At 27.8% G+C, this 22857-nt stretch overlaps 2 protein-coding genes across 5 annotated transcripts in view; one reads left to right on the top strand and one right to left on the bottom strand.

The window, feature by feature from the left end:
* Positions 1–6675, bottom strand: part of LOC141533027 (uncharacterized) — a 12429-nt gene extending 5754 nt beyond the window's left edge. Inside the window, exons 1-4 of the mRNA XM_074251681.1 lie at positions 6366–6675; positions 2735–2871; positions 2554–2646; positions 2140–2448 (exon numbers count right to left, since the gene is read on the bottom strand). Of these exons, the coding sequence (XP_074107782.1) occupies positions 2140–2448; positions 2554–2646; positions 2735–2871; positions 6366–6528 (702 nt within the window). The 5' untranslated portion in view covers positions 6529–6675. The remainder of the gene's footprint in view (positions 1–2139; positions 2449–2553; positions 2647–2734; positions 2872–6365) is intronic.
* Positions 6536–22857, top strand: LOC141533026 (uncharacterized). 4 transcript variants are annotated; one of them, XM_074251677.1, is made up of 5 exons: positions 6536–6681; positions 10285–10426; positions 12661–12903; positions 12983–13042; positions 18322–22857. In XM_074251677.1, exons 2-5 carry the CDS (start codon positions 10328–10330, stop codon positions 20533–20535), a joined length of 2616 nt encoding a protein of 871 aa, XP_074107778.1. In that variant the 5' UTR covers positions 6536–6681; positions 10285–10327; the 3' UTR covers positions 20536–22857. The 4 variants fall into 4 exon arrangements, with proteins under 4 accessions (XP_074107778.1, XP_074107780.1, XP_074107779.1 ...); XM_074251680.1 differs by lacking the exon at positions 6536–6681 and having other exon boundaries at positions 10362–10426; positions 12661–12673; positions 12739–12903; XM_074251679.1 differs by lacking the exon at positions 6536–6681 and having other exon boundaries at positions 9498–10426; positions 12739–12903.

Here is a 22857-nt window from a genome sequence, read left to right as displayed (position 1 = left end):
ACTATTGTCAAGATAATTTAATGGAGATTAATTTGACACTTTTCAAAAATTGATTAAGTTTACTAGAAACGGAAAAAAACCTCAAAATAGTTCAAAAAATTTTCCTGTCCGTCATGTATAAAACAATGTATGATGCAAACTGTATATCTATATATACAAACAAAAGAATTGAAATTATTGAAAAGAATTCAAATTTTATCATTTTCAATTCTTTTCAATTAATATTTTTAAACGGGAATGTTTTTTTTTTTTTTTTTTTTTTTTTTTTTTTTTTTTTTTTTATTAATATTTCATAATTAAATCAGCATCATAAGTCGTGCACTTTTGGATTTTCCAAAAATAATTTATTTAAAATTGTTGAATTTTTATTCACTTTGCTATTCACAATTGATCCATTTTAAAATATTAGAAGTAAATAATCCTAGTTGATTATGATATTTGCCACTAGCGTATAAGTCAAGAAGCATGGAGTATATGACATTTACTTACGACCAATCCAAATTATTATTTTTGAATAGCGGAAACTACACAGACTATAGTAAGCGTTACTTCCGTCAGAAAAAAAATCTGAGTTACTCCCTAGTCGCGCCTAAAAAAGTTTTACTTCAAAAAAATTTTTTTTTGCAAGCGCCCTTTTAGCTTTACGACAAAAAAATTTTAAAGCCAGAAGGGCGTATAGTTTTTAACTTCCCGCTAAGAAAATCGAAGCTTTTCAAAAATCGGGACGTTATTGGTTTTACCCCGTTTTGAAAAAATCGAGTTTTCATCAGATCTCGACGTTCTGAGGTCCTAGGAAGCTTTTCTCACTATTCCCGCGAGGGTGTCACTATGTCTGTATGTATGTGTGTGTGTGTGTGTGCCTGTGTGTAAACCTCTTGTCACTTTTGAACGGCTTGACCGATTTCATCGCGGTTGGTGTCATTCCAAAGGGGCTTCGCCAAACTTAGATTTTCTGTGAATTGGAATTGATTCGGAACGTTAAATTTCGAAAAAAGTCGAAAAAAAAGGAAAAAAAAAAAAATTTGAGCTCGACGAGCTCAAAAGCATACAAAAGTTATCTATTTAAGCTCAGAGAGCTCAAAATAATACATAAACGGTACAATTGAGCTCGGAGAGCACAAAAACATCACTAGTGCAATTTTGAGCATCTAGGTATAAAATGAGCGGGAAGTTGCACGGATGGCCTTTAGGGTCTACCGTTTATCTAATTTTTTTTGTGATTGACTCGCTTATAACTTTTGAACGGTTAAACCGATCAGAACCAACCAAACAGCGTTCTATAGAGTTCCCTCAAACTTAGATTTCCCGAAAATTTGAACCGATTCGGGCCAATAGATTTTGAGAAATTTGGAAAAATCTTAAAAAAAATAAGAATTAAATCATTTTTAAAAGTTGACTTTTTGGAATAACTTTTAAACGGCTAGATTGATCAACTTCAAAAGCAAATCCGCCCGAATTCTTTGAAAAATCACGTCGATCACAACTGATCTGGTCAAAATATGTTAATGCGTTAGAGAGATATCGTGAACGAAAGAAAACTGAAAAAAGTGTTTTTTCCACATAACTTCGACATTTTTTATCGGATCGTTTTTGATGAAATAAGATAATTTTTAGAACTCAAAAAAATGCGTCGATTGCCGCCTTGAACATAAAAATCGGTTCATTGGTTCGAGAGATATCTCCGATGAAATATTTGGAAAAAAGTGTTTTTTCAACAAAACTCCGAAATTTTTTGGAATAACTTTCCAACGGTTTTGTTAATCAATTTCAAAAACTAAATAGCTCTCAACATGGACAAATCCCGTCGATCGCTGTCAACCGCGTAAAAATCGGTTCATTCATTCCAAAAATATTGCAGTTTAAAAAATTGAAAAATTGTGTTTTAAGTAACCTCTATTAGACTTTTGAGCTCGAAGAGCTCAAATGCATAAAAAAATTATCTCTTTACGCTCGGAGAGCTCAAAATAATACATCAATGGTATTTTTGATCTCGGAGAGCTTAAAAACATTATTAATGCAATGTAAAGCACCTAGGTACGAAATGAGCGGAAAGTTGGACGGATGGCCTTTAGGGTCTACCGTTTATCTAAGTTTTTTAATTTCTCTTTAATGATTTCCAAAAAATGCTTCACTATATACCTGATTTTGAAGATGATCAAATGTTGTTCCCTCTTCATCAAGTGTATTATTTTTATTATCTATAATGACAATTGGTTCAACATATTCATGATTTTGAGTAGTGACTTCCCCTTCTCCCTCTGATTCAGAATCACTTATTATTCTGCTTCGAGTAAATCGCTTATTAACTGCCGAATTATGTTTATCAGTTCTGTACTCGTCATCAGTTTCCACATCCGATTGATTTTCAATGGCATCTAAATCGTCGGATCGAGTATCATTCGGTTGAACTGTTCTTGCATCACCATTTGAATCGAGTTCTTCAGAAATCTGAGAAAAAGATAAATAATATGTGATAACTTTAAAAAAATGAACATTTATAAGCATAATGTCTCAGTTAAATTTCGCTAATTTTTATTTTTTTTATATACGTACAGCCATCGTGTTATTTTTCTTACTGTTTTGGTAAATCTTCATTATTTCATCCACTTTTCTTTTTTTACCTAATGATTCCGTTTCTTTTTTATTCTATAAAAAAAAAATTTTTTAAATAATATTTTATTAATGATTCTTTTAAATACCATGCTATTCTTAAACTGATGGATGTAATATGTACGTTTCTAACTGCTTTAGCCTTAGCGACCCGCGTTTCCTCTTCGTCATGATCATCTGGGGATGATTCTAACGATGAAGGGTTCGTTATCTTTGGAACTCGAATCCGAAGATTTTCATTCGACAATGTATCTTGTGATTCTGAAATTGAAAAACATTTGTATGCATATTAATATTTTATATTTTATTGAATTTAAACAAATCTAGTATGAAATAGAAAATTTGATGGATAAAGTTGAATGTAATAGTAAACAGCTAGTTAACATGTCACATTATTTAACATTGTCTCAAAATGCAATAATATAAAAAGTAGTTACCTTTTACTCAATTCTATTTTTAACTTTCCGCTAAGAAAATCGAAGATTTTTAAAAATCGGGAAGTTATTGTTTTCACCCCGTTTTATAAAAATCAAGATTTCATCAGATCTCGACGTTTGAACGTCATAGAAAGGTTTCCTGACTGCCCCAGCGATGTTGTCACTATGTATGTATGTATGTATGTATGTATGTATGTATGCATGTATGTATGTATGTATGTATGTATGTATGTATGTATGTATGTATGTATGTATGTATGTATGTATGTATGTATGTATGTATGTATGTATGTATGTATGTATGTATGTATGTATGTATGTATGTATGTATGTATGTATGTCTGTGTTTTGTGTGTGTGTGTGTGTGTGTGTGTGTGTGTGTGTGTGTGTGTGTGTGTGTGTGTGTGTGTGTGTGTGTGTGTGTGTGTGTGTGTGTGTGTGTGTGTGTGTGTGTGTGTGTGTGTGTGTGTGTGTGTGTGTGTGTGTGTGTGTGTGTGTGTGTGTGTGTGTGTGTGTGTGCCTCGCTTACAGCATTTGAACGACAATTTCAAGGATATAAGCTCATCCCGATGTTACACTCGTCAAAAGCTTTCATTTGAGTACCCACGTGCATTTTATACATATTTTTCATATATGTACATATATAATATATATAAATATATAAAATATATGAAAAATTGATGTGGGTACTCAAATGAAAGGTCTCAATGACTTTAATATCGGAATGAGCTTAAATCTTAAAAAATGTCAATAGATTACAAGATTCAATGTCATTTTATAATCATGTGTTTAGAGATAGAGCATTTTCGAATGCAGTCTAAATAATTATCATCATAAATTGACTATTAGCCGGAATGATATGAAACCATAAAAAGGAATAACTCCAGGTGATGACTTTTCGAACGATGGCAAATTTAACCATAAAAAACACATTTTATTATTTAAATACCCTGGTCACGCAATTCTGTTCATTCTCTTAATCATATAGATTGTTACTATTATGATTTTATTAATAATGTTATTGATTAATTCAGTGCTTACTTTTACTGAATAGCTTATAATACAATTGGTAACTTTAACCACTTGTGATAGTAAATGTAACTATCCCGATAGTAAATGTAACCATCTCGATGGTAAATGTAACCATCTCGATAGTAAATGGTACTATCGCTCTATTTTAGGAATTATTATTTTATTATTGTACTGATTATAATTTAAATTGTTATATTTAACATTCTAACTTTTATAAAATTAATTACCATCTAAGATAGTAAAATCTACAAAACAAGTATTGTTAGAGTTAATATAAAATTCTCTCCGTGCGGGGACCGTCTTTTACGACAATACAAACCCGTAAAAAAAATAATTTGAATTAAGCATTCAATAAATTTTTAAAAATAGTGATACAACGTTTATTACAGTGGAATCACATTCTTTAAGCCGTCAAGGTAACATAAGAATATATTTTTTTTATTTTGCAGATAATATTTAATTGCATAAAAAAATAATTTAAAACTACGTTAACTACAGTGGCGGTGCGCGCATGTCGAAACTGCCGCGTGGAAGCCGATTTTCAATGTTAAATTTAAATTATAAATGTTAGAGCTACAATTCCGGGAGAAGAGAACTTTTAACTAAAATTTCCTGCTCTATCAAAAATTTTCTTAACTTTTAAGCTATCACTTATATTTTTTGAGATATTGCCAAATATCTGGTGGACGACTAATTTTTTTAACTGTCTTTTGTTAATAACAATTGTAATTTTCTTTTCCAGGAAAAAACCTAAAAACGTTATTTTTCTAGATGTCATCCGAATCGTTTAAGCCATCAGTCATATTATTAGAAAACTTGTTCATAATATTATTAGGTAACTACATGTTCATATTATTAGATATTATATTATTATTTGGTAACTGTTTCTCGCAGGAAATCAACTTTTCAACTAGGCTACATCTGAAAATAATGATTATTATGTTAACTTCCCCTTTAGAGAAGGACACAGTATCTTTTGTCCTTCTCTTTCTCTATTGCACTTGATAAAGAGTACCGATGTTGAATTTCATTTAAGTGCCTCAATGAAAACTTATTTCAAATCATTAAATCTCAGATCTCGAAAATTGGTAAAGAAAAACTTCCAACCGATTTTACTCATACCTATCAATTTATAATTCTGCGAAAAGAATATCAGGTATCAGATAATTCACTTTTTTTTTTTTAAATTATTCATCAAACTACAGAACATTAATGATTTTTATTTTTATTTGAAATAATTGCTGACTTCTTTTTTCCGTCCATTGCATTTAACTAATAAATCTGAAATTAAAAAATACCAAGTCGTTTTTGTATTGTAGCTTTCAATTTTTGTACGTGCAGAGGCTAATTTTTGTGTTTTAAAATTTTGAATGTAGTGATATTATTTTATTCCAATAACTTATCGATAATTTCCTAGTTGTTTCATTTTATAACTTACTATTTTTATTAAAATAAAAATGTTGACCTTGATTTTTTGTTAATTTTTTGGAATAGAAAAAAAATTGTTTTTATCCATCGATACCGCTGACAGTTACAAGCATTATAGATATTTGTATTTCCTTATCGTCTCCACAAAGACAAAACAACAAGATTTTGCTAGCAATCTAGTGATTAGAAAATAAGTATCTCACTCCTGTCCTTGAGAAGTATTATGCTCGGTAATGCGAGCACAACGCAGCTATTTACTTTGTTCATCTTTCCCAAGTTACAAAAAAGTTTTTAAAAAGATTAAAATTTTTAAAATCATTTAACTTTTAAAAATTTACGATTTTTTAAATAACGACGATTTTAAAATATAATTAGAAATATGGATACGGTTTACAGTATTTTTTTGTTATATTTAATACGGTAATATACTAATTTTACATCATGATTAAAAACTTAGAAAAAAATTTTTATGCACGAGTATGTATGAATTCTAGTAAAAAATAATTTTTCTTTTCCCCATTAATAAAAATTGTTGAACGTCTAATTATTTCATATCTCAGAAATTTATAACAATAAATATTCAATTATAGTTAAATTTTATAAGTATATTTATCAACTCAGCATACTTAATAAAACGTGAGATAATATTATTGATAAATAAAAAAATAAAAAATTTGTTGAAATAAGAAATCTCTTCATTTTTCTTTTGTTAATAGTGCATATATTTTTTGTGTAATGAACGGATTAATTATTTCTATTTAAATAATAAGATTTTAGAATGAAATGATGAAATATAATACAAACAAATAGAGATTTAAATATGCGTTAAATGAAAATGACATTTTACTTGAAACTTACCTGACACTCGTAAAATAATACATTTATATGCATTTTCACTGTCCTCGTAACGATATACTTTGTTTTTTGTTAATGCATTGTATTTCTTGAAATCACGTATGTAGCAAGTATCTACAATAATTCTTTTATTATTTTCACTAGGGACACTAATTAAGGCGTACATTATTTAAAATAAATATTATTAAATTTTCATCGAACAAAACCACAATACACTAAATAGTGCTGCGAAGAAAAACACGTGACACTTGATCTATGAAAATGATAAGAATGAACAGATCAACCAGTCAATTAGTTATCTTGCAATCGAGCGTTGCCGGTATATAGTATAGTGTGTATGTCTGCGTTTCTGCCTGCGCATCTGTATGTGTGTGACTGTCCGTTTTTGATACATTAATTTTAAACCGTAACATGGACGGCGGGGGAAGATGGTCGATCTTAACAAGCATGGAATGTTATAATACTATGCTTGTATAGCTACCTTTGAAGTATTTTTCTGGTTAATAGCCTACTATCAGACAAAATAGGTAGAATTTACATAATTTTTCATGTAAAAATTCTAAAAATAATATAATGTATTTAAAGCCGTAAGATGGACGGCGGAGTATGAAGGTCCATCTATGTTTATAAGCTGAAAATATTTTTCATGCTTGTAAACTTTATAATGTGAAGTTTGGGCTACTATGCGTTATTATCCCTTATTGTCCGTTACTCTGAGATATTCTTCTCTAAAAAAAAAACCGTGCAAGGCATATACGGGAGTAGCACTGTGCTTCTTAATGTAGCAGGTTGCTAACTTCACAACAGCAACAATAAAGTTTCATTTCTAAAAATAATATAATTTAGTAAAGTAAAGGTGTATGGTGTATTCCGAAACGCGCTAGAGTAGCTGTAGCTGATTTTTGGCATCATATTTTTGTGGGAATTATAAATTCAAATTTTTTATATTTTTTTAATATTGTTAATCGAAAACGTGGAGTATTTTGTTTTTTTGAATTAGTGAATTCGATTAAGCATATCGCGTTACAGATGCCATAAGGGCGTAGCAAAAAAATTCTGTTTTCTTTTTTAAGTCCAAGAAAATTTTTAGTTTAGAGAAAAAAAATTTTTTGGCATTTCTGTACGTTTCATACAAAAATGCGTTAAACAACGTTATTTTTTATTTTTGTCTTCTTGTCCAGGTAATCACCGTTGAAGATGTCTTAACAAATTTGTAGTTAACAATTTATGTATTTTTAAATATTACATATTTTCAATTAAATTTTAAAATCAAACGAAAAATTTTTTTATTTTACAACATGAGTTATTTTGATTAAATTATATTTTTAAAAGATTGTTACACGTAAAAAAAAAATAAGTGCCGTAAGAGTCTTCTGAAAATTCCAAAAAAAAATTCTATTTCATAGCAACAGGATTTTCGTGTTTTAACAACGAGACTTATCCTGTTGCTAGCACAGGACAAAATCCTGAGGCAGCAATTTTCTTTGTAAGTATAAATTTCAAATTTTCAAAGAAAAATTCAACTTTTGAAAAAAAAATTTTTAGATTAGGAAAAAAATTAAAATAAAAAAAAAAAAATTTTTTTTGACGCAATAACATCTATTAAGTCGATGAACACCGGCTGTCTGCACGAAAAAGTATCACGTTCCGCCCGATCCTGAACGTGCAAGCGAGAGCGCGGAACTACCAAAAAAGAGACACGATCGGCCCAAGGCGATTAAGAATAATATGATTACAGTCGACGATCTCTGTATTGGACCCCTCTGTATTTACCACCTGATCATAAAAATTTAATTTATATATATATTTTTATTAGTACTTATGATGGAAAATTGATCCCTCAAACGATATTTCAGAATTTTGATTAAAAAAAAATTTTTTTTATAATGAAAATTTTAAACACGTTTAATTAAAAAATGGATTAAAAATCAACCGCAAGAGATAAATTTGTGAAATTTTCAGGATTCATGGTCAAATATCTATACTTTAAGAATATGTTTACGACTTAAAATTATTTGTTTATTTTCGTATTGTTAATTAACTTTTAAGTTAACAAATAAAAATTTAACTGACTTCTCGGGCAAAAAATGCAGTTTTTTTTATCGGTCCCATGCTTTATCTATTTAAGTTTAAAATTCCGGAAGAAAATTTCACTGCTCGCCATTAGTTTAAACAAAATTAATTTATTTATTACAAAACAAATTTTATTATTATTTATCTTATAATTTATTCTAATTATTATTATTAATAAAATTTAATTTTTTCTAACAATGTTATAAGAAATGCAATCAAAATTGTTTCTTATTTTTATCAAACAGCGAAGATTAAAAAAAAAAAATTAAAAAAACGGTACACCCTAAAGGCCATCCGTGCAACTTCCCGCTCATTTCATACCCAGGTGCTTAAAATTGCATTACTTTTTTTTTTGAGCTCGGAGAGTCTCGACTACTTTTGCATTGTTTCCAAGATATTTCAATTCAAAATTACTTGAAAAATGGCTATTTTTTAAACAATTAAATTTCCGCAATTCTTTTTTTGTAAAAATGATCTTCATATTTTTTCTAAGTATTTAAAAAACAAAATAAAAATGCAATTTACCCCATTTCCATTGAAAGTCGTAAACAAACAGTCTATTTCCCTTCCGACTGTGCTTAAAAATTTTTATTGAAATTATACGAATAAGCAATAATCAGCAAGAGATAGTGTTTCTAAAATTGAGATCGATATAACAGTCTCTAACAGAAATTATAATTATTTTTACCAAAGCAATTTATTCGTATATTCAAAAATTTCTTCTCGTTTTGCATCGCTAATTTTCATTTTTGTACAATACGCTTATAAACTTTACTCAAAACAAAATATTTATTTATAAATAAACAAATTTATTCTTCATTTAAGAAAATTAATATTTCATACTGGGAAATTTTGACGTGACAACGTCTTATAAATTGGTTTGCTGGGTGACACTTCAAGAAACTGCGTTACGCTCCGCTCACGTTATGCGCTCACAATGAGAGCGAGTGAGAGGCACGCGTCCCTTCCACTCGGGCATGGTTAGTCCCTTCCTACTATACGAATGAATATTCACATTAAAATTATTTTACCACTCAAAGTCGTTGTCACGTAAAACTTTCTCCCGTATACCGACTTTACAGGCAACCAAATTTTTTTTTTTTATTTTTTTATTTAAAGTCGCCCTGACATCTCAAGAATGGGAAATTTATTTCTACAATAAAGTAAATGAATTCTGGTCGGAAACAATTTTTTCTTAAATCATTTAAAAATTATTAGTCTTAAGAAAACTGAAAGAGATATAGTTTTTCACTTGAATCAAAATATGATTTTCATTTGTGTGTGTTCATTTACATTAATCCATAGATAAACAGTTTCCAAAAAAAATGAATTTAAAAATTTTTACGTCCAAATAATAATTATGATGAAAACCGAAAATTAGACATTTTAATTTTTCGTTATTTAATCCTTTCGGGGCCTTCTTTGTGTCCTTTCTCCTCTCTCTGAAATTACACGCTTGCGCGCGCAACGTACACTTCAATATGAAAAAGTACCTTGGCTCGGTACTATTCTATAACTCCCAGACGACAGACATTTTCTTATTATTACTCTCAGGCTATAAACACGTGTTTGCCGGCATTTTATGATTCTGTGCTGTATTTTTCATAATAATTCTTTCTATGATATAATTCCATCATATTATTAATGCATATAAAACATAGTGTTGTTTGAATTAAACGTAAAAGTGATATATACAATTATATAATTTGTAAAGAGTATGATGGATTGAAAATTTGTGGTGTAAATATGTACATATATGTTTGTGTATATATATAGTATGTGTCTACAAATAATAAAAGATATTTCTAATCGCGACTTTAAATATATTTTTAAAATTTATATTTACAAGAATACTTTCGCATAATACGAACTTGGTAAAGTAAAAGTGAAAGATGAAACGAGGTCCATATAAATCATATTTGGGTTCAGACGGAAACGGCGTTATGCCGCGATCAACATTTTACGATAAATTAAAAAGGTTACGGTGTGATGTAAGTATAAATTAATTTTCTATCATTAATTAAAAAAAAATATTATAATTATGATAATTTTATTTAGATAAACATTTGCAAAAATTGATAGTTCCAACCTTTGCTAATTGATTATTGTTTGTAATGTCTAAGCTCGAATATACTCAAGAATCCTCTCTATTGGCTTAAATTTATAATATATATATATATGGGATATTCCATGCCAAATTGACCACTTTTGAACCTGACCCCTTTAGATTTAAATTAAACTTAACTATTCTTTTCTACCCTTTGAAAGACATTTTTGAGAATTTTTTGTAAATTTTGTTATCCAACCCAACAAATGTTATAAATTTTTGAAAAAAGTAACTTTTTTTTTTCAAATAGCCATAATTTTTTTAGATATTGACCTTTCGGTACCTTTTTTTTTTTTTTAATTTTTGTTTTGAATGAATTTATTAAAAAATAGTCAAAAAAAATCAATGATGATCAATTCTACCAAATAATCGGTTGTTTTGAGCAGTCGTTATTTTTTCAAAGTTCGTCTTTTTTTTTTTTTTTTCAAATTAAGGAATTCCGAGCGTAACTAATGAGTCAAAATAGTGTTCAAATTTTTTTTTAATTTTAGTCTTCCCAATAATCGTCAAAATTCTTTATTTTAATTTAAAATAATTTAATAATTGATGATTTTTACTTATTTCATAAAGTAAAGTCATACAATGACTTTGGTATTTATTACTTGCCGGAATAAATAAACAGATTTGGCAATAGCGCGCTTGATTATACCCATAACAGAGACGTGGATGAGTGTGTGGGTTAAACATTTCTTTCTCTGTAACTATATTTCTACACGGAAAAAATGAAACCTGACTGGTTCATTTTCGGCACCAGACTCAGTCGTATGCAAGAAAAAATGGAAGAAAAATTAGTTTACACCAGACTGAGTCGTGTGCGCACACGACTCAGTCTGGTGTAAACTAATTTTTCTTCCATTTTTTCTTGCATACGACTGAGTCTGGTGCCGAAAATGAACCAGTCAGGTTTCATTTTTTCCGTGTATCCTTTTCTTTTTTCTCAGCTGTTGACGCGATGTTGTCAAATCTTTATTCGAATAAATGGCTGACGATAAACGAGTTACAAACATAAAATTTGAGTTTACATATTTCATAAATTATATCGGTAATGTATTATTATTAAATTGTTTTTATATTTTGCAATAATCCAAGTTTCTTGTGTATAGTTTTTTATCCGTTAAAGTTGGGAGGTTAATATTGAAAAAAATAATTAAAGTCTCGACAAAAGTTTGTCCACCATAAGAGCCCGTGTATAAGGAGATAAAATATGTGATTTTAAAAATTTAATATCTAAGTAACTAAACGGTGAATCTTTTTTAAATTTTGGGATTAAATAAATGACGTATTTATTTATACGTATATTTAATTTCAAAGGTCAAAGTTGGAAATTATTTTTTACATTAGATTCGCTCGTACTTCCTTAAATAAACAAGAAGATAAAAAAAAATGACCCTATCCGGGATAAGCGGGAATAGTTGCCAAATTGATTGCAGTGTTTTTTGAGAAAAAAAAATTTTAAAAAATAAAAAGTGACGAATTTTGAAAAAATAACGATTTTGCTGAAAATAACATTATTTTATAAAATTGATCAGATTTTTTTTTGTGTATTTTTTCGAAAATTTCATTCGAAAACAATGTTTTTTTTTAAAAAAAGTTACTGAAAGGTCAATGTCTAAAAAAGTTATGGCTATTTGAAAATAAAAAAGCCATTTTTTTGAAAAATTTCTAAGATTTTTTAGATTAGACAAAAAAAATTTGAAAAAATTCTTAAAAATGTCCTTCAAAGCGTAGAAAAGAATAGAAAAGTTTCAGCTGAATGTAAATGGGTCAGTGCCAAAAGTGATATTTCTTAAAACTAATTGATCATAAAAAATTTTGTTATGTAATGCTAACTAAGTCTTTTTAATGTTAAAGACGGTTCATTCAACTTACATCGAAACAACCAATTCAAGAATAAATATAAAATAAAAAAATAAAAAACATTATGGCCCACACATAAAAGTATATAATTTTGAATATACTTCATAATAACAGGATCGGGAAAAACGTCTATAATAATATATTAAAAAATTTAAGTTTATTCATGCTTATGACTATTATTCACAAATGGTTCATTATTGGAAGTTTTACGTGCCTTATTTTGGTTTAATATAAAAAAATATCTGTTTGTTTGTCATGTAGATCACGGATGGAAGTAATGAAGTTCATAATAAAAACATTGCTGATGACAACACTAACGAAATTGATCCATTTTCACAGAAAAATATTTTTGGTGAAAACGACATACACTTAATCGAAACTACGGCTGAAACTGATTGTCCCCTTATAAATGTACAGAGTTCAATTACCACAGATTCAGTGTTCAATTCATGGCTTTATGAAGATTATGACGAAGAATCTTCAGATCGAGAAATTTTTTTTGACGTAAGTTATTAATAGATAAGTTATTAATAGAATTGTAAAAAATTTTTTTAATGTTGACACAATTTTTTTTGTTTTGCAGGCAGAAGATTCATCACCTGAAGATAATTGTCATGTGGATAATAGAAATGAACAGAATCAGGTATATTTCATCTTTAAGTAAACTGAAATAAATTTGAATATTTAATATCATATGATAATATAAAGCGAACATTCATAACTAAATATTTAAACAAGGTTAAAAATTAGCGTTGGCTTTCAAATTAATAATTATATTTATTCGTAAATTTAGTCATAGAAAGTATCTTTCATAATTTCTTTTACGTAGTTTTATTCTTAAATAGTCCTTTGAATCGTATTATTTTAGTAAAAATGTTTTGTTTTTTTTTGCTAATTATTATACTTAATTTATGAGTTAAAGTTTGTAATATTATAATAGCTGGTTATTTTTTGGCTTTAATCACAAGAATCCAAATTTTCATGTAAATTAATTCAAACTTAGTTGTATGGAAAATTCTTTTGTGTACCTGTGCAAAAAAAAAACAACTGTCTTAAAATTGCTTTAAATGTGAGACAATGAAGGACTTTTTGAAGACCCATGATGGAATGAAAAAATTTATTGTAAAATCGTCTTGGAAGAAGTGTTTGAGGATTTCGCTAATTATACCTAAGATCTAACTGAAAATTTAATAATTTCACAATTTTTTAAAGAAAATTTTAAAATTACTTAGCAATTTTTTTATTCATCTTCCTAGCAGTTTGTCTAATAAATCTGATATTAAATATTAACAATTCAAATTTTACTTTAAAAATCTGTTGAATATATTCTCAGGATAAGTGTAAGACTTATTTATTAGATTTAGAAGAAAAATTTTATAATATACGAATTAAAATATTCACGAATAGTCATCATGAAATCAAGTCTTGGGAGTTTCATATAAAAAAAAAAAAATTTTTTTTATATTTTTCGGCAACCGTATTAAAAGAAATTCGCGACTTTATTAATTGTCTTTCATAACGACAACACTGATAAATCCTCATTTGAATCTACCAGTGTAGGATCTCACATGTATGAAAGGAATTAAAATTTCAAACTCTCCCAAAATTTTTTTATGAAGCTTTTGATGAAGGCTACAGGAACTGATCGAACATTTATGATACTAATTTGCCTTAAGCACTTTGTTACCATAACGTTGTGATATGGCACGCCGTTTTACTATTTAATAGTAACAGAAAAATTATCTAAAAATTAATAACTAAAATTAAAAATACTAATTTTATTTCAAAACATAATTGAAATGTTATAGATTAATTTTATGTTTAAACATAAATTTTATAAAGAATAATTATTATGTCGTGACATAATGAAGTATAGAAGAATTAAAATTCTGAGTTGAGTTAAATATCAAAAGCGTATTTTTATTATGTGTCATGATAATTAAAAATGAGAGTTTTATAATTATGTAGGGGCATAATTTTAAATAACAGTTTTTATTATGTTGAGACACTAATTTAAATGTCTCCTTAAAATTCATTTTATTGAAGTCATTATTTATTACATTTTAATCTCAAATTATATACAATTACGAATTAAAATTATGTATATAATAGAAATTCGGAATTAAAATTAAGTACATAATAAAAATTCAGAATTTAAATTATGTACATAATAAGAATTCAGAATTAAAATTACATACGTAATGAAAATTAAAAATTAAAATTATGTACATAATGAAAATTAAGAATTAAAATTATGTATGTTGATATTATTAATCGCTTCAGTATTATTACATTTTCATTTATCTTTATGATTTTATTTATTTTTACAATGAATAATTCAAATTACATTTATGTTACTGCATAATTAAAATTCGTTGTCAATATAAATAATTATGTCAACACATAATAAAAAATGTCTTAATTTTAATTATGTTGCAACATAAATTTATTTTTAATTTTTTATTATGACTTGAACTTTTACAAAATTAAGCGATTTTTAACTTCCCGCTAAGAAAATCGAAGATTTTTAAAAATCGGGAAGTTATTGTTTTTACATTTTTTTTAATTTTTTTCAAATATCTCCGAATTGGTTAAATCGATCGGTTTCAAAAACTAATCAGCTCTTAACATTGAAAAACCGCATCGTTCGCCACCAATAGCGTCAAAATCGGTTGATGCGTTCGTGAGTTATCGTTGTCGAAAAAAATCGAAAAAAGTGTTTTTTTATAATAACTTTGAAATTTTTGATCAGATCAATTTTTTTTTTGAAAAACTTTTTATAGAGCTTAAAAAACTGCATCGATCGCCGCCAATCGCGTAGAAATCGGTTTATTCATTCAAAAGTTATAGCAGTTTGAAAATTGAAAAAATCGTTTTTTATCGAATTTTGATGTCTTTTGAGCTCGAAGAGCTTAAAATCATAAAATAGCTACTTCTTCTTTGTAGATCTCAAAAAACTACATCGATCGCCACCAACTGCGGTTTAAAAATTTGAAAAATTGTGGTTTATCAAACCTCTATCAGACTTTTGAGCTCGAAGAGCTCAAAAGCTTTCTCACATTATCTCTTTAAGCTCAGAGAGCTCAAAATAATACATAACTGTTGTCTCCGAGCTCAAAAACATCATTAGTGCAATTTTAAGCACCTAGGTATGAAATGAGCGGGAAGTTGCACGGATGGCCTTTAGGGTCTACTGTTTTCCTAATTTTTTTTTTTCGATATACAATAACAAAAATTTTGCAAAGATTATTAACTGTTTTAAGTTTAATCAACCGATTTTTATTTATGTAATGACATAATTTTAATATATTTTATTATGTTTTTCGTACTGTATAAAAATATTTATTATCTTTGAGCATAATCGAATTGTATTAATTATCATTATGTTACAAGATAATAAAAATAATTTTATTTTTCCAAACCAAAAATTTTAAAACATTTTAATTGTGTTGTAACATAATTATAATTCGACTATTCCTGTATCTCTTCCTATGTATAAGCATTTAATTTTATGTCAGTACATAAAATTATTATATTTTTATTATGTCAGTACATAAAAACAATTGACTCAAAAAATTCTTTTTTAAATGAAAAAGAAAAATTTCTTTTTCATGTTCTTAAAAAATATTTTGCTATTAAATAGTAAAACGGCGTGCCATATTGCGACTTCTTAAAATATTTCAAAACCTGAATGCGGATTCTAATAACAAAATTGAGACCTCTTAAAGCTTATCTGTGCTTTTATAAGAAAAAAATTAAAATGGTATAAAAAAAGAACTTAACACTAAAAACTATTTGAAAACACTTCAACTATTTCAATTACAGATAAATATTTCTTTTTGATGTTTCTTGAAAAAATATTTTTTAATATTTCGTTCAGTTCCTCTGAACTTAATCAGAAACAACGTAAAAAATATTTCAATTAATGCTAAAAAGTATTCAATGAATTCAAAACTCTAATTTATGTGGTAGATTGAATATCCCTTGCTCTCGTCTTCATAAAAAAGTAAAAATGCTGTTAATATGCTTCAAGACGGTTACACGAAAATTGGAAGCCCAAAAACTGTTTTTTTTTTAAATCTGAAATCCGTAGGACTCACCTAATAAAGAAATCTTGTTTGAAAGTGTTCAATACAAGTAAAGTATATATCAATATACACGGAAAAAAGAACTTGAAGCAGCCACAAGATTTTCATGTGGCAGGCAATGATAATAATTTATATTATTAAAGAAGTACGAACAAATTTAATGTAAAAAATAATTTCCAACTTTGAGTTTTGAAATTAAGTATACGGATAAATAAATAGGTCATTTATCTACAAAGTAAAAAATTTTGCGTCATTGTGTCAAAAAATTTTGTGTTAAAATTTTACACCTTTATGTGTTGATTTAACACTTTTTTGTGTCAATTTAACATAAATAAGTGTTTAATTAATACAAAAAAGTGTAAAATTTTAACACAAAAATTTTTAACACAAAATTTTTTGACGCAATGACGCAGAATTTTTTACTGTATAATCCCAAAATTTTAAAAAGATTCACTGCTTAGTTCTTTAGATATTAAATTTTAAAAATCACATTTTTATCTCCTTATACACGAGCTCTTATGGCGGACAAACTTTTGTCGAGAATTGAACTATTTTATTCAATATTAATCTCCCAACTTGAATGAATAAAAAACTATACACAAGAAACTTGTATTATTCCAAAATATAAAAACAGTTTAATAATAATACATTATCGATATAATTTTTGAAATATTTGAAGTAAATTTTTATGTCTGTAACTCGTTTACTGTCAGCTATTGTTACAGAGAGAAATGTTTAACTCACACATTCATCCACGTTTCTGTTATGGGTATAATCAAGCGCTCTATTGCCAAATCTGTTTATTTATTTCGGCAAGTAATAAATACGAAAGTCATTTTATTACTTTACTTTATTGAATAAATAAGAATCATTAATTATTAAATTGTTCAAAATAATGTTAAATTAAAATAAAGAATTTTTATGAATATTAGGAAGACTAAACTTGAAAAAAAATTTTAAGATTACTTTGACTCATTAGTTACGCTCGTACTTCTTCAAGAGAATAAAAAAAATTTTGAAGCCAGTAATGTATATGATAAAACGGGTTTCTTTGGTTAGATTAGGTAGCATTAGAAGGGTGACCTGGAGTTGTGCCTTTGAAAGGTTCCATATCATTCTTACCAATGTTCAATTAATTATATGATAAGAATTAAGGGTGTATTCGAAAAAACTCTATCTCTAGATACGTAATTTAGAAATAAAAATCATGTGGCAGTCACATGAAGAAATCATGTAGCAACCACACGAAAAAATCATGTGTCAGCGTCAAATTTTTTTTCCGTGTATCAGTCAACTTAATTTTAATTTTTTAAAAATTGTTTTTAATCATTTTAAATAGAATTTCTTTGATCAGGATTGACTTTGTGCGTGATTGATTGTACAATAGTATTGAATTCGCTTTGAATATGATTTTAATATTGTAAAATTTGTTTTGGAAATATCTAAAGCAAAAATCAAATTAAAATTTGTAATGTGAAAATTGGATTCATTAAACTAATCTACATAAACAAGAAATTAAAAAAGAAGCTTTCAAATTATTTTTTTTAAATCGTTACATTAATAAATTTTAAGAAGAAAAAAAAAACTCGTAATAAGTTAAGAAATGCGATACATAATTATCAGAAACTCATGTTCCAACAGATTTTGACATTTAACTAGAAATCTTAAAATTATCTTTAATTGTGTGATGCTTACAATCATATAAAACTTGAGACGTTTTCACAACATTTAATAATTTATTATAATTTTTTTTCAAATCTTTTGACGTGATTTAATATTAATTGTAAGCTATTTAGTATTTTGTTATTTACTTTCGACTTATTAATTTTCACAGCAGGCAGAAGAAACGGATGACTTAGAAGACAATTTTAAAAAACCACTTTGTTCCTGTTCAGCAGTCACACGTGGAGAAGCATTGATGATGACACTGGCATTAGGAGCCGAAGAGTCGCTTACATGGAAAAGTATAATTGCAATTTTGTCGTTGATTAATACTTTGTTTCAAGATGACGTGGTTCCTGCATCGAAGTACAAATTACTTAAGACAGTAAAACTCAACGAAGAAATTCTTACATATCATATCTTTTGCACTGATTGCCATAATTACTTTGGAGCTAGAAATAAATTCAACAGGGAAGAATTTAAATGTGAAGTGTGTGTAGATAATGAGGAATCTCCAGATGTAAATTATTTTTTAACATTTGGTGTTGCTGCTCAATTAAAAGCAATTTTAGAAGATGAAGAAGTTCAAGAAGTCTTAATGGAGAGTCTTAAAACTAAAAATCAGAAGTGCAACAATATTCTTCGAAATATGAGTGATGGTGAATTATATAAAAAATTGTTAAAGCCGAATAACCCTCTTTCAGGAGAATATAATTTATCGTATACCTTCAATACCGATGGCTGTCAACCATCTAAATCAAGTAAAGTTTCTATTTGGCCCATATATGCGTGTATTAATGAACTTCCTCCTAAACTGCAATCTAAACACATGATAATGATAGGCTTATGGGCGGATAAAAGTGAACCAGATATGCTCTTATTTTTGAAGCCATTCGTGGATGAAATGAATGAGTTATCAGAAGTAGGTGTACAATGGAATCTACGACAACAAATAATAACAAGCAAGTTTATCCCTATTTGTGCCGTCGTTGATTCGGTAGCACGATGTAAAATTTTAAATATGAAACAGTACAATGGTACTTATGGTTGTACATACTGTGAGCATCCAACGGAACGTGTAGGCAACTCCACAAAATTTCCAATGGCAATGGTTGTTCCGAAAGAGCGAACAGACGAGTCGATCAAAAAACAAATGGTTCAAGCCGCTCAAGATAAATATGGTAAAGATGTTATGGGTGTATGGGGACCATCGCAGTTAATGAATTTGAAATATTTTGATATCGTCGATGGAATGTCACCCGATTATATGCACGCGATCTTATTGGGTGTAATAAAGCAACATAGCGAAATTCTGTTTACTGCATTCGGTAAAGATTACTACGTTGGAAACCCGAATCAACTAGAAGCATTGAATGTAAAATTGTTGAGCTTTAAACATCCTTCTTGTATTACTCGCTCTCCCAGATCATTACATGAAAGAGAAATGTGGAAGGCTACAGAGTGGCGATCATGGCTACTTTTTTATTCACTGATATGTTTCAAGGGGATTCTTCCTCAAAAATATTTAGACCACCTAGCTTTACTGGTGGAGGCTGTTTATATCTTATTATCAGACGAAATTGACAATGATGATATAGATAGGGCAGACTCTTTAATATTAAGATACGTAGTAACTTATCAAGAATATTTTGGCAAGGAAGTAATGACCTATAATATTCACTTATTATTACACATTGTGAAAAGTGTTCGAAAATTAGGACCATTGCTATGTCACAATACATTCGTTTTCGAGAGTGAAAATCATTTCTTACTGAAACTACAAAAAAGTCCCACTAATATTGCCATTCAGATTGCCCGGCGTTATTTGTTTGAAAAAGCATTATCACCATTACAGAAAAAAATTAATGTAAGTGAACCATTTTTGAAATTTTGTGGAAAAAATTTGTCAGGACGTTTAAAAAACTTTTTTGAAGTAGACGGCTGCATTCTCATTGGAAATGGTAAAGAATATTACTTGAATGATATTGAGCGAAAGCTTTTCAATAGAATAGATAGTTGTAAGTGTTTTAATAGATTCATCTACAATAGCAAAAGATATACTTCACAAAATTATCGTTCATGTGAAAAAATAGACGACTCTGTGGTATTATTAAAAAATGGCCGGGTTGGTATCATTAAAAATATTTGTTATTTTTATTTGCATGAAACAGAGAAAAAAATGTATATTTTTTACGAAGAAGTGATCAGATTAAGAAAGTATTTTCATTCATCTAAAAATGTGACCGTCCACAACATTGAAAAGTGTTTAATCACTAAAAATTTACAAATTTGTGAAGCAAAGATGATCCTACAACCTTGTATGTTGACATCTATAAAGAATAAGCAGTATGTGATTTTCATAACACAAGGGTGTTATGGAGATTAAAGAAAACAACATAAAAACATAAATAGTTAAGTCAAAAGAATCTACAATTTTACTGTTTAAAAAATATATTGTTCGGATGAATGTACAAGAAAATGAAGAATATAAGTTAATTTATTGGAAACAACATGTTGGAAAGAAATTATGATTAAAATTACTTGATGTCATTTACATTTAATATTTCAGTGGATTTCGTGCAAGCTCATCAGTTAATTGCATGCAATCAATACAAAATAAAAAAATTAAAAAAACGGTAGACCCTGACAGCTATCCTTGCAACTTCCCGCTAATTTCATACTTAAGTGCTTAAAATTGGATTAATAATGTTTTTGAGCTCTTCGAGCTCAAAAATACAAATTATCTATTATTTTGAACTCTCCAAGCTCAAAGAGAAAGCTTTTCTACGCTTCTGAGTTCTTCAAGCTTAAAAGTGTAAGAAAAGTTTTATAGAACAATGTTTTTTGAATTTTCAAACGATAACTTTGGAATGAATCAATTGATGTGCACGCTGTTGGCAGCATACAACACAGTTTCTTCAGCCTCATCAAGGGTCTTCAAGTTTGAATTGATAAAATAAGGAAATTCAGAATAATTAAAAAAACACTTTTTTGGGTTTTCTTTCGTTCTCGATATCTATTGAACGAATTGACCGATTTAGACCGGATTTGCGGCAATAGACGTGGTTTTTCAAGGTTAACACTTATTTAGATTAAAAAATTAATCGATAGAGCTGTTTAGAAGTTATTTCAAAAAACGAGCTTCGGAAAATTTTTTTTCTTACTTTTTTTTAAATTTCTTAAAATCTATCGATCCGAATCTGTTGAAATTCTCAGGAAATCTAAGTTTGAGAAAACTGTTCAGAGCGCCATTTAGTAGGTTCCGATCGGTTGAGTCGTTCAAAAGTTATAAGCGGCTCACATACATACACACATACACGTACGTGCATACATACATATATACATAGCGGGAAGTTAAAAATTATAAACTTTGTAAATTGTAAACCTGACGTTATTATTACATTTCTTCCGTTAAATTGTATTTTGTGAACTATTTTGGTAACATTTTTCTAATGTGTTTGACGTCTTCATTATTAATGTTTTAACTTTGCATGAAAATTCTAATCCTATTTATACATTTCATCCAGATGTCTGTTATTTAAGATCTATGATATAGTATATTTATGTCAAGATGTATCTATTTATTTTATATGATATTATAAAGAGGAAAGATTTGATTATTTCTTTGTAGTCTAGTCGAGAAGTAAGTTTTCCGCGAGAAATCGATCCGATTCTCTTAGAAATATGGTAATTAGTGGATTGGATTCAGAATCAAAAATTTCATTTGTTATAAACAAAAAACGAAGAGGAAAAAAGGTAGTTTTCATTTTGTAGATAGAACTTTAAAAATATCAAAAATATTTGAATTTTAAGAAAAGATCCTAAAAGAGATGAAAATTACAGTAAAACAAGTCCCGACTCCCGGAGTTGTAGCTCCATTATTTATATTTTTAATTTAACGTCGAAAATTGGGCTCCGCGCATCCGTTTCGGTACTTAGACGTTGTCACTAACAAAAGAATGCAACACAAAATAATTTTTTTGTAACATTCAATATTAATTTAAAAATCTAAATAAATTATAGTATAATCTAGACAATTAAGGGAATATAGCCCCGCCAAAAAAAAATTTTTTAGCTTGATTAAATAATTTTTCGGAGACTTGAGTCTTCATAAAATCTCTTATAAAAGTTAAAAAAATTTGTCTATTAATTTTTTTTCTTTTAAGAGCTTTTGTTAGATAAATAATAAACAAGATCGCGTACTGAAAATTTATAAAAGTTTTTTTATTTTTTTATGATTTTTCAAAGTTATCGAAAATAGAAATATCTGGCTACAATTTTTTAAAGCAACTGAAGAAAAATAAAACGAAAATTTAAATTTGTTTACAACAAATAGTTTATAAAATAAACAATGAAAATTTAAAAAAAAAATTTTTTTGTCATAATTATAATAAGATTAGTAAATGATGATTTTAAAAAAACGATTTCTTAATTAATAATTCAAATGGTGGATAAATGAAAAAAAACAATTATAGACAATAAAAAAGTTATTTTTTTTTAATCATCATTTTACTAAGACAAGATAATGCCAAAAAAACAATTTTTTCAAAAATATTAAATTTGTTTGTTTATTTCATTTCATTTCATTTATTTTATTAAAACCAATGGCCAATGACAGGGCCACTCAATTGATACATAGTTGAAGTTGGAGACAGAGTTTTGACAAAATCGTAAAGTATATTAAGTGACTCTATATAAATCAATGCTA

The sequence above is a fragment of the Cotesia typhae genome, unplaced genomic scaffold, assembly GCF_013202065.1.
Source record: "Cotesia typhae breed Kobodo isofemale line unplaced genomic scaffold, CoteBio_Ctyphae contig_81, whole genome shotgun sequence".
NCBI lineage: Eukaryota > Metazoa > Arthropoda > Insecta > Hymenoptera > Braconidae > Cotesia > Cotesia typhae.
Note: the sequence above shows the minus strand (reverse complement) of the source record. Positions and strands in the feature narration are given on the sequence as shown.

What these genes read in the sequence shown, in the direction of transcription:
- LOC141533026 (XM_074251677.1), top strand. Translation starts at nt 10,328, where the DNA reads ATGAAACGAGGTCCATATAAATCATATTTGGGTTCAGACGGAAACGGC. An exon ending in TAAAAAGGTTACGGTGTGAT is followed by an intron (nt 10,427 to 12,660) that starts GTAAGTATAAAT and finishes TTTGTCATGTAG; the next exon opens with ATCACGGATGGAAGTAATGA. An exon ending in ATCGAGAAATTTTTTTTGAC is followed by an intron (nt 12,904 to 12,982) that starts GTAAGTTATTAA and finishes TTTGTTTTGCAG; the next exon opens with GCAGAAGATTCATCACCTGA.